The sequence below is a fragment of the Haliaeetus leucocephalus genome, unplaced genomic scaffold (genome assembly GCF_000737465.1).
Source record: "Haliaeetus leucocephalus isolate CR32 unplaced genomic scaffold, Haliaeetus_leucocephalus-4.0 Scaffold577, whole genome shotgun sequence".
In the NCBI taxonomy this organism is placed as follows: domain Eukaryota; kingdom Metazoa; phylum Chordata; class Aves; order Accipitriformes; family Accipitridae; genus Haliaeetus; species Haliaeetus leucocephalus.
Window position 1 is genome coordinate 3,087,410 of NW_010973013.1, and position 15,964 is coordinate 3,103,373.

The 15,964-nt window shown below is 40.8% G+C and overlaps 1 protein-coding gene across 1 annotated transcript in view; it reads left to right on the forward strand.

The window, feature by feature from the left end:
• ALK (anaplastic lymphoma receptor tyrosine kinase) overlaps positions 1 to 15,964 on the forward strand; it is a 219,971-nt gene that overhangs the window by 169,048 nt on the left and 34,959 nt on the right. The window contains exons 9-10 of the mRNA XM_010577848.1: positions 5,616 to 5,710; positions 7,104 to 7,247. Coding sequence (XP_010576150.1) covers positions 5,616 to 5,710; positions 7,104 to 7,247 — 239 coding nt within the window. The remainder of the gene's footprint in view (positions 1 to 5,615; positions 5,711 to 7,103; positions 7,248 to 15,964) is intronic.

A 15,964-nucleotide genomic window follows, 5' to 3' on the forward strand; every position in this document is an offset into this window, starting at 1 on the left:
CTGTCTCTCCCTCACATTCCTTTCTGGGCATCAGGTTTCCCATCAAGGAAGAAAAAGAAAAAGAACATTCTTGGCAACATTTTGTACCAAGAGGACTGTTTGTCTCCCGTTGTTCCTGAACTTTCTTCCCATTCTGCTATGAAGAAACAGGGACCCTCCGTACAAGCTAGACACATGTCTCCCTACACATTACCACATATATATTAATTGGTCGCATCTATACCCAAATCTCGTTATTCTTTCTTCTTATATCCATCCAACAAGCCTAGCCTGTGTTGCTCTGACATGGTTCCACATTACTTTGTTAAAAAAAGAGTGAGACTTTAATGCCTGTATCGCTGCTCTTCTGCTCTGTAGCATTAACTATGTCTGCTACTGTCCTCCTTCTGAAACAGTTATTCTGCTGATGGCTGTTCTCTTCATCTGAAGAGGGGGGTTTTGGTGACAGTGTGTGCAGAGTACCTGTGAGAGATTTTGTACGTGTATATATTCTGCATGATTGCCTTTAATAACACCTTTGAATCTCAACCTTTATTACTAGCTATTAAGTAACTTCCTGTATGGCAATTCTGTCACTGTAACTGAGTTTGGTTAACATGCTTATATTTCTCCAAATAATCTCATTCCACCGAAGTATGTCTTTTATCCCAAATAGTGAGTATTCCTTTGTGAAGTGAGCTAACAATGCATCATTTGTAATAGAGAAGTTAATGGGAACCTGAGTGTAATAACGTTAGTGACCTGAAACTTCTCCGTTCCCTAAGTATCTTGGTCTCAAGCAGGTTCAGCTGTAATTATTTTATCTAGGTAGAGAGAGAAATCAGTTCCATCAGAGGCAAAACATTACAAGTTATGAAATGGGATCTGTACGTACAGGCATGCTGTGATTGTGTCACCGCATGGGGGATTGAGTACAGAGGAGATTAACGTTCAGTCTTGGTTAATAATCCCTATCTTTATAATAAAAAGAAAAAAAATGATTATGAGGCTTTCTAAAGTAATGACATGAAGACAGCTGCCTGAGTCTGGCTAATGGAAACCTGAACTGTCTGTATGAGCCAAGGACAATATTTAGGTGGAATTCAGAGTTGTTACTGAAGGGAGCTGCAGAATTTGTACAAAATCAACTTTCTGAGGTCTTCAATTCAAGGAAAATGTTTTTTATTTCCCTCTGAACAGAAGAGGATATAATACACCCAAAAGCTAACATTTCTGTGCAATGAAGACCTAAGGATAGGTGACTTAAGCAAAACAGTTTGTCCTCATGGAGGCTATACCAACATAACTATAGATGTGTTTTCATATTTGTAGCTCTATATTTCTCTCTGTAAATAAGTCCCAGATATTTTGAGGGGAACCAGTCTTCTGTTAGGATCAAGAAAAGAAATAAGTAAGCAAAAAGAGACAACTGAACAGAAAACCCAGGATGATGTGATGAAGCTCAAATACTGACCACACTGAAATAAAACCCAAGATTCAAAGATCCTAAGGAATGGGGAAGATTACAGCCCAGATCATCTAGTTCCAACTCCCCCACCATGGGCAGGGACACCTTCCACTAGACCAGGTTGCTCAAAGCCCCATCCAACCTGGCCTTGAACACTTCCAGGGATGGGGCATCCACAACCTCTCTGGGCAACCTGTTCCAGTGCCTCACCACCCTCACAGTAAAGAACTTAAACTTTGATTTTATCCTGTTTCTGTCAGATTTAACTTAGTTGGAATATGCTTGGTCCTACATTTCATGGAGCTGTTCACCTGGATTCAAATTTCACAGGTTAGGCCAAAAAAAGCTTGTTCGTTATGCCCTTGGTGCCGTTTCTTATAGGTGACTCTGAAATATTCGATCAGTAGTCACCCTTGAGTGTTTTTTTAATTTATGTAAAACTTGTATCCTTCAGACAGCCAAGCTGATGTTCCCCAAAGGGGAGATTTGAGTTAGGTTTTTTTTTGTCCACCTGGTACAGCACTTCCCATCTGCCTCAAACAGATTTAAAAAAAAAAAAAAGGCCTTCATATGAATTGCATTCACAGCTCAGCTGACACTCAACTCTGCAGGATGTAACTTGTACTTCCCAATCGTCATACATCTAAGGAACTTCTTCCTAGCTGTGCTCCTGGAGTCAAGAAGTAGGGCAAAAGAAGAGACAGATAAGAAGTAATTTCCACCAGTCCTCAAGTAATGATTTTTCTAGTATCCAAGCCATTAAAGCTTTTCGTAGCAGCCATATTTTCATTCCTATGAAGAAATCTAGCTTACAAACACAGACTTGCCTGATGAGGGTTTGGATTCCATGTGAGGAAGTTGCTGGGATTTATTAAGCAACAAAGTCATGACAAACTTGCCAGCACTAATTTTGCTGCCTCTGTATAATTGCCTTCAGGAATATTCTTTCATGGCCATCCACCACAGGGTCTGTGTTTGCAGTGAATATGTCTACACAGTACCGTGGACCAGTATCTGTGCTGTATAGGTGCCATCTGAAGTACTGGATGTGGAGTCAGCATACCCCACTTTGATCTCTGCAAAAATATCAGTGAGACATTGTCACCTCCAGCGTTATACTGAGTCACGACAATAACATACGCTTCTGGTGTTTCAGTATCAGCTTCCACCAAAGTCAAAGGGAGTTGTTTCATTGATTTCAGGGATGAAACAGAAAGAAAAAAAAGGAGGGGGCAAGGGAACGAGATTGTCTGTGGGCTTTTTTCTGTTTCACTGATGTGTGACATTTCCATCTTCAATTTTGATTAAATTTCCCTTAATTAGCCCATTAAGCTAAAACCACCAAAGCTAATGATTGAAATGTTAGTTAACTGATGATCTTGTTTCAATGGAATTTAAAAGACATCATATTTCTAAATTAATAGTGGCATTAAACTGAAGAAGAGGAAAAGATGAACTATTTGTTGCAGAAATGCTGGTCTCAAGAGAAGGTTTGTACTGAAACTGCATTCATGTAAAAAAAAAAAAAAAATCAGATTAATAGACAACCAGAGCAGCACTGATGGTCCTAACAGTATTTAACATTCACATGATTTTTGTATTTTGGAGGCATTTCTGTAATTTTTTTTCATCCCTGGTGAACTTCAGGAAACTTCTCAAGTGCTCGCAGGTGAAATCAGCAAGGCTGTCTCTTAACTTGAATAAACTGTAAATAAAAGTAAAAAGCAACCTATTGCATTCTTATATGGGCATGTTAGGTGGCACTCCCTTCAGTGACAGAAATACTGGTTTGTATCATGCCTTCCTGTTCTTAGGGGCTGAACATTTGGTAATTCTCGTAAGAACAACCCTTTGTTGTCTGAAGACAGATGACATGAGCAGTGCATCAAAGCATAACATCTTGGGGCATGAAGCTTAGGTTCTGCCAAGGAAATTGCCTGAAGCTATTTAGAAGAAGTATTTAGTTGCCTGGAGGTTCAAAGAAGGTACGTAGTGGTCTTTGCAGAAGTACCTGTCTCTTCTTGTATGCAACCTGAGCTAAAGTCTGCAGAAGTGGAGGGAAAAGCTGACATGGAGGAACTGCTTATCTGTCTTTGTAATTCATTTCCCAGCCTCAGTTTAGCACCTTACAAACATAAATACACATCAAAATGTCCACATCTCCAAGTGGCATTTAGTGTACACCCCCAGGAAAAAGGCCGAAGATCAAATGCATCAGGGACATTTTAGAAAAGTCTCTCCCTATGTCCAAGGAGCGAGAAATTTCAGTATTGAAGCATCATTGTTTTGCTTTACCAGAAATAAAGAAGGAGCAACGTAGCAACTATATCAACTCTTTTCTCTTGTGAATGGACTGTGCTCTGTTCTAAATCCTTTGCACCTTTCAAGGACTGCCAGGAGGTTTTTTCCATTTGAAATTTTTGCTTTGGCTGGGTCAGCTTTTCTGTGTCCCCATCTGTAGCTTAGCAAGAACACCAGTTGCAGAAGAAGACAATGCTTCAATCTAGCTATCCTCAAAAGGCACATATATCCCTGGGGTCTGTTTTAGTTTGTGCCAAACCTCACTGTCATCTCCGGTGGTGAAAGCTGCACTGTATGTGAGAACAACACGGAAGTTGGTTACGTTTGTTGACAGTCAGGAGGCTGAAACAGTCAAAACCCTCACTGAAAACACAGGAACATGCTATCCCAAAGTAAATATACATTAGAGCAGAGAAGCTTCACTTGAATTTTGCTTTGTGAGGTTGGTTTGCTGGTAAAGGAGAGGTAGATTTTAAAAACAGTAGGAGGCAACTAGACTAACATAAGAATACTGATAGCAGACAAAAAGCTGAGAGAAAATATTTTAGATCCAGTACTATGCATAAAGGTCCAGAGTCTGTGAGAAGAAAAAAAATCTGCTGGTGTTTAGATTCTTGCTGCAGTAAAGGGACAGGATTTCTACAGCCTTTCTAAATAAATAGGCCTGGTCCTCAAAAATACCTTGTTCTGTCATCCCTTTCTCATCTAAGCTGGAACATCTGCAAGAATTCACATACTGACTAAATGCTTATGTCTAAAAGATAGAGCAGGAACCATCAGCAATAGATCTACGTTAAAGAGACCCGTGAATGTCTTAGCTTCTGCTGGTGTGAAATATCAAGGGACAACAGAGAATGAGGTTTAAATAATATTTCCTATTGTCTTGCAGCTTGTTCTACAGCATATGATAGTTTCATGTTTTTATAGTCTTGATGCAACTTCTCAACATTGTATCTGACTTCTGGGCCATGATTGGCTGCTTTTAGAAATTGTTCTACTTCCTAAGCAGATTATTATGATTTTATGCAGCAGATATCATCGGAAGAACATGAACTTATTAAGCTAAGAGAAAACCTAAATCCATGAGTGCACTAAATTAACGTGTGGTCAATATACTATCAGATTTGAAGTATTTGGTTGTGGGTTATTTTTTCTTTTCCTGTTGTCTTGTAATATCACTGAGGGTGAATTTACAGGATCTTTCTTCTGGTAACGTAGGAGTGGCAGAACTTCCTGGCAAAAGCCATCTGAAAGTGTGGAAGTGATTTGAGGCAAAGCTGCTCAGCTGCTACAAGGAGATAATGAGTTCTGCTCTTCCTGTGGACTACCCAGTGTCAGTTCCTCTCTTTTGTGACTACCAAGACTGTTAGATATCCTTTGCTTCCTAGAGGGTGGATCAACACCAAATACTTTCTAAATTGGTTTCAGTCTCTGGTTGCCAGTTCCTTTTAGAAACTCAAATGATTTCAGGAGCTCCAGCCTACTTATGTTTCGTAACACTTAAGGGTGTAAATCACTTGTAAGATTAAAATCACTTCAGTGTCTCTCTTTTTTTGTGCCAGAAGCCAGGGGACTTTATTTTCTGTCCTGATGCCCCCCACTCAAACATATTTGCACCTGCTTCAGGTTGTATGCTTCTGGAGGGAAGAGGGGCTGTATTGTTTTCTGTCTGCCTGTATTCATGTACAGCTCCCCTCCTCAGATTATCTTTTCTTGTTAAGGTTGAGGGTACTTTCTCTGGCAATTTAGTATTTTTATATGTGAAAAGAAAACATTTTTCCCCCTTTCTAAAACTGCTTTAATTGCGGAGAGCTCTGAGTTTCATCTCTTTAACAGAATTTAATCCCTGTTCTTCCAATCTGTGCAGGTTTTGGTTTCAGATTGTTGCTTCATGGGAAGAAGGATCTGATGCCGTTATTGCTTTTGACAATGTCTCCCTTAGTTTGGACTGTTATTTAACAAGTAAGTTTTCCTTTTATCTGCAAGTGACTTGTCTTTTATTTGCCATGTAACTGAAATTTGGAAAGGGGTTGAAACTGTGGGGAAGGGATTGGGTGTTATTATCTTCAAAAGACTCCTGAAATGTAAAGGTATGTTTCAGTAATAACTGTGCTTAGGTGGAGGAGACTGTTCAGATGCATACCTTATTAGTAGAGCTGACCAGTGAATGGGTTCCAGGTTTGGCAGTAAATGGGTAGTAAGACATATGGTGTGGGAGAGTCAGCTTCCAGCTGAGACACTAGCATCACCTACCCACCCAGGCTGATGCAGAAGCCAGTGTGTGATTATAGAGTTCCACATGACCTGGTTTGCTGTGTGACAGTTATCAAAATGAATGACAGTTGGACTCTGGCTGGGAAAAGATAGGCATCCTGTGATTGACACTAACTTTGCAATAACATTGGGCACAATACTCCAGTTAAATTAGAACAAGATTATTTTATTTGGACTGATGCATTTAAGTCTGAATCAGAAACTAGGATCTTCACTCTCTCCTACTCTTGGGAAAAATTTGGATTCTGATCCAGACTTTGTGATTGACTGGCCTCTAGAATATGCCCAGTCTATACCTCTGCTGCCAGATTTCATCCTGTTTAGATTTTTATTGAATGTTTGTGTCTGGCTCATCTTTCATAATCTCATGCATAGTGAACCGCTTAATTTGTAAATGTGTTCAATGATCCGTCACTCTGTACCTCAGACCAACAACTTACATGAGGATTGGAGGACTGCTGCTCTGAAGACATGAAACTTCTACCTTGGGCTGAGCAGTAGAACTTCAGTGTGTTCTTTCATGTCCTAGGCTTGAAGCTACAGTCTCTGTAGCCCTGTTCAGACTGAAAACCTCTAAGCCACTTCCTCATCCAACAGCAGTCAGAACGTTTCATTTGCTTTGTATTATGTTAATTCGCAGTGACTGGGGTATGAGTCTTTCCATTTATGCAGTAATACCCCCTGTTTTCTGTGCAAAAGTACGATGTACTTCAGGTTCCAGTATTCTAAAGAGATCTTAAAATTAGTCTGTAATTAAAAAATATTGCACATACTTTTACCGGCTAAAAGAGAAACTTTCTAACAGTTGCTAAAGATTGTATTCTGTATTTCTGCTTTGTGTCATCATTCACTTGCTGTTTTGCCCACGACTCATTCCTGTTTACTTTTCTTTTGTCACAGTTCCCATAACAGCAATGGAAAGTCAATCTGCCCTTTCCTTTTAATAGTGTTATATCCTGTGACTGCAGGCTCTTATTCTCAGCAGAGGAGCCTGCAGCCCTTAATTTAGCTTCAGTTTTGTATTACATACTGACTCAGCCACCCTCAGTGATAAACCAATCTGTGGCTTCTTGTTTTCTAGTCAGTGGAGAGAAGACACCTCGAGGTACCACTCCAGACTCAAGCAATTTGCTCACCAGTAGAGGTGGCCAGAAGAAGTTTGGATGGGAACAAAAGCTTCTGGGAAATCTCCAGCTCAACACTGCCCCCATTTCTGGTCCAGCAGGTAATTCTTCGGTCTGAGAAGCATTTTAAGACAGCAGAGGTTTCCAACTAGTACAGATTTCAGTTAGATGTGGCTAAATGCAATATGGTGGGTTTTGGTTTGGTTTTTTTTTACAAAAACCTTTGTTCAGAGCTTTTCCCAAGTCCCTTACAAACACAACAAAACAAAACAAGCTCTAGAAAGCAATTGCCGTTAGCTGTTAACTGTAACTTGGATTTTGATTGCAAGCTGGTGAAAGAACCAACCAGAGGGAGCCTCTTCCTGAAGTAAAAACTGCTTTTAAACTGTAAGACAGGTTTGTTTGGTGTCGTGGTCAGAAAAACAGGCAGGAATCAAAGTGAAGTGTCCAAATTGACCGAGTCCAGCATGTTGTAACGTGAACACCCATCTCTAGTTAATATAGTCTTGGTTTGAAATAACATAGCTTTGCTTTTTCAGTAATATTTTTGTTGCCTATTTGAAAGAGTACATCATTGGTCTTTGTTTTAAAAACATGATTTTTAGTTAGAAATGTCAGTCTTGTATGGTCAATGTTATTTTGTTTTCCCCGGTCCCCCAGCTCCTCTTTCCAGCTTAACTGTAGTGGCGTGGGCCAAATAGATGCAAGACTTCCCTTCCCCTCACATCACTGTCTCCCAAATGTTTGTCTCTTCCCTCTTCCAGGCTTGCCCACACATTCACAATATCTGTTTTGGGCTCTACGTGTACATTTCTATTTCAGTCTGCTTCCTTCCCTCCTCCTTGCCAGCTTCTCTTCCTGATTTGATCCAGGTGGCCACAATTTCCAGCCTACCTGGGGGAGCAGGGCTAACCATGGAAATGAGAGGTAACTACAGGAGAGATGAGCACTTGCTATAACTGCCACCCTTAGCACTGCATGCAGCTGTTTCTCCTCACTTAGGGCTAGCTAGTTACCTGCCAATTTGAAATACCACCCCTCTTAAGGTAGAGAACAGAAGCGTGGTTGGTATATGCCTCCTTTACTTTGTCAGTAAGCCAGGGATTTGTTCCTGCTGCCTCCTCCTCTCCCACTCCTCTGTCTTAGAAAGACTTCGAGTCTGTTCTATTGTAGGTTATGTTTCGCTTTGCTGCCTGCAGTGTACTGCTGAAATACAGGAACTAGTGGTGTTAGCTCTGATACCAACAGCAGTCTGGTCAGTGTGGTCAAAAGCTCCACACAGCCTTCAAAGCCCACCTGTAAAGATGGATGTATTAGCCCACTCCATGCTGCCGCAGCAGCGCCAGCTGCTGATACCTGAACTCTCTTGTGAAGCGAGCTCTGGCAGCAGAGGCTGATGATACAGTCTGTGGTGTAGGCCAAGAGTTGCCATCAAGTGGAGTTTATTGATATTCTTATGTACTGAGCACCATACAGCAAGAGAAGTGCAGGAGCACTGACCAAAGTCTCAGGAGAATGAGACAGAGGGAATGAGCCTGTATAAGAGGATGCTGGGCTCTGTGGACCTGTCCTTTAGCTGCAAAGATTGTGTCTAGCTCTGTTACAGATGTCGTGTGTGAGCTTGGGCTGGTCACCAAGGTATAATTTCCAAAAAGACCTGTACAGCCTCTTTGAGGATCCTTTGAAGTGTTCCCTTTGATACCTGCCTGTAAGTGGAGCCACCTTTTACTTTTAGGTGCTTTGAGAATTGCTCTTAGGTCAGTGATCTTGTGGTAGGATCTGTACACAGGTGTAGATCATGGACTTCTGGCTGACTTTCTATAGGAATGTCAAGGCTTAGGTGGTGATATAGTTCCCCAAGGCAACTGTACATTTCCTTCCAGGGTACCTACTGTTTTAGTAACGCAAAAGCCATTAGATACCCAGGTTCAGATTGGAGACTGGCCTGAAGTTTGGATGCAAAGTTAATATAAAGTGTGTGTGTGTGTGTTAGGCTAGAAATCTTGTGGCTGTAGGTTTCTTTGAGGATTTTGTTACTTCCTACTTCTCACTAGACCTGAAATGATAGAACATCTTCTAGCCCTTCTGCTCCCTGTCCTATCTGATGAATGCAATTTAAAGAAATGCTTGGATAGTAGAAGTAATGGGAGTCAGATTGCATGGGGGTAGAACAGAAGGTCACCGAGGTACTTTGAGCAATTCAAATCATTTGTTATGACCTTGGGGTGAAAATTCAAGGCAATTCCTGTGGTATCTAAGCCAGTTTGCCTAATTTCTGGGCTTGATCCTCAGTCCTGTTCATGTTCTGTCTAAAATTGTCTCCAGCCCTTGAGATTCGAAATCACTCTTACAGCAGTTTTCTCCCCTTTGTGCCCTCAGCGTAGACAAGGCAGAAATCGGAGAAGCTAAGCTGCAGCTTCTTGCAGTGGGAAGTCATTGCATTTCTGAGGGTCTCCACAGCACCGAATCACCTTTTTGCTTTGTGTTCCTGAGTCCCTGCTCTCAGCAAACGCTGCAGATGCTTGTTTGGTCCCTGGGCTATGCATTTTACCCAGCTTTAATCTTGTTTCTTTCTGCATCCTGTAATGCATTTAAGAAACCTCAGGCTGAGTCTGTCAAGGCCTTTACTTTGATGGCCACGTATTTACTGTTGTGCAAGTGAACCAACAGCATCAGTGCCACCCTGAAGTCCCAAAGACTGCATTGACCAATATGAGCTCAGCCAAAAGTAATTACAGCTAATGTGATCTTTGGCTTGTGTGATGGATCACATGCTATAATATTTCCTTCTTAAGAAATTATATTAAAACAAAGAACTGTGTTCCTATAGCTGAGGAGACAACAGGATAATAAAATGCCCTCCCCAAGTCCCCAAGCCAGCTCAGCCTACACAGCAGGAAGTACAGTCTGAAAGACAGGTGCCACTTTGTTTACTTGACAGAAAATCCAAAGAAGCTCCATTGCTTTCAAGGGTATGGGCCTCGATTTGCTCCTTTGTAACTGAGAACAACCTGTTACATGCATCTGCTGGTTTTGCCTGTGCTTGGGAATCCATTTTCAGCAGAAGTGATAGTCATCACCACCAACCTCCCTGGCCCCTCTGTTCTCAGGCCCTGTACCCAGTGAATTACTTCTTCAGCCTTGCCAGTGCTTGTCGTGGCTTGGCATGCCTCCAGGATACGTACACCAAAGGTTCAAAACACATAATGCAGCCACGTTGCGAAAGATCCTAAAGTTCCCAGAAGTCTGTTAACTACTGTCATGTGTCACACGTGGGATGATGAATGCGCTGTGCAGAATAAGACCCCAAATTACTACAACTAATGTGGTGGTGTTGCGCTCTCAAGTTTCTCGATGATGACCGGGACCAGCACAGAAAAATTCCTGTAGGTTTCAAGTCACACAGTTACTTGCAGTGCAAGGTGGCCATTAGATAGATGATCTCAGAGCAATGCAAATGCTTTCCTTTTCAATTAATTAATGACGTATTTGCTGAAATGCCAGCTTCTTGCTGAAAGGTTGCAGGTGAAAATTGATTCTGGAAGAAGCTTGCAAAAAAGTTGTAAGAAAGCTTGTGTGTACCAGAAGATTGAAGCAACTTTAGTGGAACTAGGATTTTTGATTGAAATGGTTGAGTCTGTACAAAAGGCTGTGTGCTGTTTATTTTGATGTAAACCAAGCTTACTTTGGCTTTGTTTTTAAATTGATCAGGTATCAGTTTAAGTAAAACTGAAAGCCACTCAAACCGTAGCATCTCTGTACAGTGAGTTTAACTACCAATTAAAAAGCCAATTTATATCAAACCAATGCAATTTCCTTTTATAGACAAGGCTAGAATATGGGAAATTCAGGCATATAAAGATACAGTGAGCAATAATGAGGAACTCTAGGTAAACAAATTACTGTCATGGAAACTGGAGAAGACAGAATAGGATTCTCAGTAGGCAAAAGTAGATAACAATACACAGAGCAATCAAGCTTTAATTAAAGATTTCTGGTGCTTCTGAATAGGCTGTAAATACCATGAGGATAGCCTCTCTTTTGATGTTTCAGCTTCTCATCTGTCCCACTGACAACTTACTCGTGTCAGGGCACACAGTACAAAAATGGTGTGTTGGGAAATGTACAAAAATATTAATCTTTTTTCCCCTCAAATCTTGCATTGTTTTGTCCCATCTGATCTGCATATCCACCAGCCATTGTGCGACCATAGTTTCTTGCATGGAAACTGTCATCAAATGATTTTCTCATCCGGACTGGATTACTGTTTTCCTTCAGCTCCAGTCTCTTCCCCACAACACTTAGTGGTTGCACAGATTTTGTCTTTTGCATCAGGGAGAGTCCTCTTACGAGTACTTACATAGCTGTTTCTCGGAAGAACTCTGAGTCACATTAGTTAATCAGATGAAGGAGCTGAAAGGAACAGCGGAACGAGTATTAAGTAAAAGAAAATTACATTTGGTTTCTCTTTGTGTGCAATTATACTAACTGAACTGTTGGCATAATGCAATAAAGGTATCTGCAGAATTGTATTTCTGTATTAAGCATCAATTAACACAGTGAATAACAGCTCAGCGCCCTCCCCCCAACAAAGGTAGCATCCTGAACAGTGGTAGAAAATGCTCAGAGACGGATGGTGGGATCTCAGATTATGTAGGCATGAATTTCTTTATTGCTGTGTTTACACTTGCTTTCTCCGTAGGATTGAAAATAACAAAGGTGCAATACTGAAAATCAACATACAACCAGATCCCAACATAGCAGAGTTGAATTGGTATAACCGCTCTCCACATTTAATCATACAATTGAAATAAACAGGGCAATTAACACATTTTAGACCTAAATTTTAAAGCTGCCTGCTCTTAAGAATAGCAGTTTAAATTGTGCAGAAACTGCTATAAATCTCAGGAAAGGTTTTGAAATAATTTTGCCACCTCCACCCAACTTGATCTTTGTTATCTAACATGCATTTCTGCTTCCTTTTTAATTATGAACAAGTTGCAAAAAGTTAGTAGCATGTCTCACTTAACATCCTTTATGGAAGACTCCTGCTATGTCTTTAAGTGAAACATAAAATAGAAAAGAAATTAGTTTTCTTCATGCTGCTTTGTTAGTTTCTGGGTCCAGAAGGTAGCAGGAAACAAGCTGTTCTCATTGCTGTTCAAAGTCAGCCCTTGCCCTGTCATACTGACCACAGATAATTTCCTACAAGGATGCCCTGGTTGTGTTCCCTTTATATGGACACTTAAGAAAAATATAAAGCATGAATCATGCTTTGAGTATTTCTTTGAAATGATACTCAGGATCAATCTGGCATTCATTTGTCATCACTGCAGATCATCTTCTTGTTGAACTGAAAAACATGTCCAAATCTTCTATTGCTGCCCTCATTTAGAAAATGGAAAGACAGAGGCAGAAATAGTAACTCCATAAATAGTTGAAAAGCTGTCCTTATCTTAGTCTAGCTGTACCTGTGTAACTGGTTCTGGTATTGCTGGCAAGACTCACTAATTCCTATGATCATTTTATATCCCATTAATATCATTGTAGACACATTTAGCAGTTCAGGGACTGTGATTGTGAGCACAACCTAGTTTTGCCATTTACCATCATCTTTCAAACCCCTGCCCCACCCTGTTATTCTCTGGCAAACTTGATCTTGTAAAAGGTAATAATCTCAAATTACTGCACACAGGACATTGTTAAACAACAGAACCCAAAGCAAAATTGAAAGGTTTTTCCTTCCTTACATCACTGAACATATTTCTTATGTACGCTTGTAGTATATTTTGCCTACAGACTTTCAGCACTGACCAACCCTGGAATTACTGGTAAGGCATAACTGAGATTTGTTCATGCACTAAGTAAAAGGTATATCCCTCCACTCATATCATGGTGCCAATGGCAGCCAAATGTTAGTGAAGATTAAGATGGGCAGTTTCCTGTGAGCCTCTGATTTCCCATATTGGCCAAATATTGTAAGGGAGCTTGTGAATGTTCTTACAAATACATGAAGCAAGCGTTCTGCTTGTTCATGGCATCAAGTTTGATGACAACTGCCTTAGAGGGAGAAAATGAACTCCCTGAGGGACAACAAACAGAATTAGTTACCTCCAGAAGTTTAGCCACTGGGGTTCTTATGCCCATGATGCATGAGACCTTATAGCCCTTATTAATGTTTTTTTCACTCTGTTGGAAGTAGGAATAACCTCTGGGCCTGAATAGAGGTTGTGGCAGCAAGTTCCACGAACTGCCTACACATTGTTTTAAAGCACTGATGCATTTCACTAGTGTGTTACTCTAGGTTCCAAAATAAGCCAAGTAGCGTGGTGCTTCGTTGGTAATTTTCTCAAATCACAGTAAAGTTTAGGTTTGGAATGAGTTGAACCTCGGTTCAAATGCGCTTAATTTAACAAATGCCAGTTAATACATTTAGGCCCTTGAGGTATAGCTAAAATGCCTATGTCTGGTTTGTGATACAGAGTTTATGTGCTATATGTGCCAGTGAAATTGCTTTCTATGTTAAAAGTACAGATGTGCTTTAGGCTTTGTTCCACTGTTTTCTCTTCATTGTTGCTGGTTGTTATTTGCAGCAGTGCCTGCAGCAGTACTGCCTTGGGCCACAAATAGTATCAGAGCTTCAAATGAATTAGTCATTTTAAGTCTTGTGGGGTTTTGTTCTTTTTGTTTTCCAAGAGCAGGACATCACTCCCCTTTGCTGTGGCTGAAATCTAGTGCCTTGATTGCTGTGCACTTTACGTATCTAGTCAAGCTGTGTGAAAACTAGAATTTCTGCTGTGCAAAAAAAAAAATAAGCATGAGTGACTGTGTGTGTAAATACATCAGTAAATCTAATTTGGAAAGAAAAGTTGGGAAGAAGGAATTTTTTAAAATCTGTTTTAATAGAGCCAAAATGGCATTTCTTGGAAAATGTTGCTGGGACCTTAGCAATGTGTTGGGGAGGTTGAATAGGGCAAGTGTGTGAGTAAACAGGCAGAGGACCAAATGTTTCCTCTGCCACGTTTCTAGTGAAAGTGGGGATTCCATCAAATGAACTGATGTATAAATTATTCACTGAAATACAGTACCCCAATTCAGAATTTCAGTGTAATCTTCACTTCTTTTCTTTTTCCCACACCTTAAACAGGAATTTCTTGTTGCAAGTTAGCACCTTGCAACTACCAATGACAGAATATATAGGGACCCTACACTTAACTACCTGATAGTTTTCACCATGGGAATGCTCAGCTGTTTCTGTAAACTGGGCACCTGTAACTTGTGTGAAGTTGGGCAAACTTCCAAAATTTGCTAGTTGTTTGGGAGGATTTAGATCAGAGAGTCCTGCTTTTTTCCCATCGTGTAAGCGTGAGGTGCCGGCAACGTTAGCCTGTTGCATGCTGCAGAAGGAAGAAGAGGTATGCCATGCAGTATGCAACAGACCACAGCTGGGCACCGATGGAAAAAATCTGTGCTTCTCACCTAGCTGCTTAAGGAGTTTTGATTCAGTGCTGCTGCTTTAGTCTTTGGAGATCAAAATAATGTTTCAAATTGAATTACTGTAAACTGCTGTGGCATGAAACAACTTGTAGAAATGCTTTCTCTGAGCTCATGAGACATGCGGCAGTCATTTCTAGAATCAGGAGAAAGTCAATACAGGGAGCGAATGGTTATTCTTACTTCAAAAAAAGAAATGGTAGCTTATCTAAGATAGGCAGTACTCTGTTTTGATACTGGGTTAGTGGTTTAAGCTTTTGGGCTACAGTTACATCTGCAAATTGAGGGTTGGCTTTGTGAAACGTTTCAGAGAGCAGGCGGAGGGAAGTGCAAGGTTTTTAGTCTGTATCCAGAATTGTAACTAAGACCCATCTGTCCTAATTGTGTTGAAATGAGGGGTGACTTCTTCCCATGACATATTCTGTCCCATTTAATTCAGCAACAAAGCTGTTACATGTTGGACTGGCTTTCAGTATCAAATATGAAGTGCACATAAACAGGAGGAGGACTGTTTGCAAGTCAGTGCAGCAGTGACAAATGAGGAGATCATGCAATACCTGGCTGTAGATTTTACTGAAATCCGCGCTGGTTCAAATCAGGTGCAGTCTCCCCATGGGCTTCACTTGGGCCAGACTTCTTCCTGCAGTGTTTTGGACAAAGGTCAGTACGCAGCTCTGCTACTTCTGAAACATTCCTATCTACCATCTACCTGAACAGAGCAAGTAAATATGTTTGCTAGCACTGACTGCAGCAGCTGCCAAACCTGGGAGGCTTTACATGTGATCTTGTATATACCACTCTATCGATTGCAACAGGACCACTTTTGAAATCTGAGATAGTACCTCCTGTGCTCAGTCATCTTCAGGTTCTTTACATCATGCTCCCTGGCACAATATATCTATGGTTTTTCACTCCCCAAACCTCTCATACTCTATTTTAAAAGCCAGAGTATAAGAGCTTAGATATACATTCACTAATCTTAAATTACCAGCACTGTTTGCTCTTACCCTGATACTGACTCTGCACTGGAAGTGAGACCCCTCTACTTGGTCCAAAAGGCAGAAAATACAAAAGTTTTTTCTGGATGCTTCAGTTCAAAGTCTGGAGACATAATGTTTGCAGCAGGAGGGTATTTTTGTTCTGTTCCACCAGGGCATTGGGCTTGTAAGGAAACAGAGGGGCATTGAAAAGCATTTTGGAATAAGACGTAGTTCATTGATCCCCTGTCCCTGGAACCCAGTGGGAGTCAAGAGCTGCCAGTTTTAGGTCCAGCTGTGCTGTGTGTTACATGTGTCTAGAGATACTTTTGCCAAGGCCAGGTAAG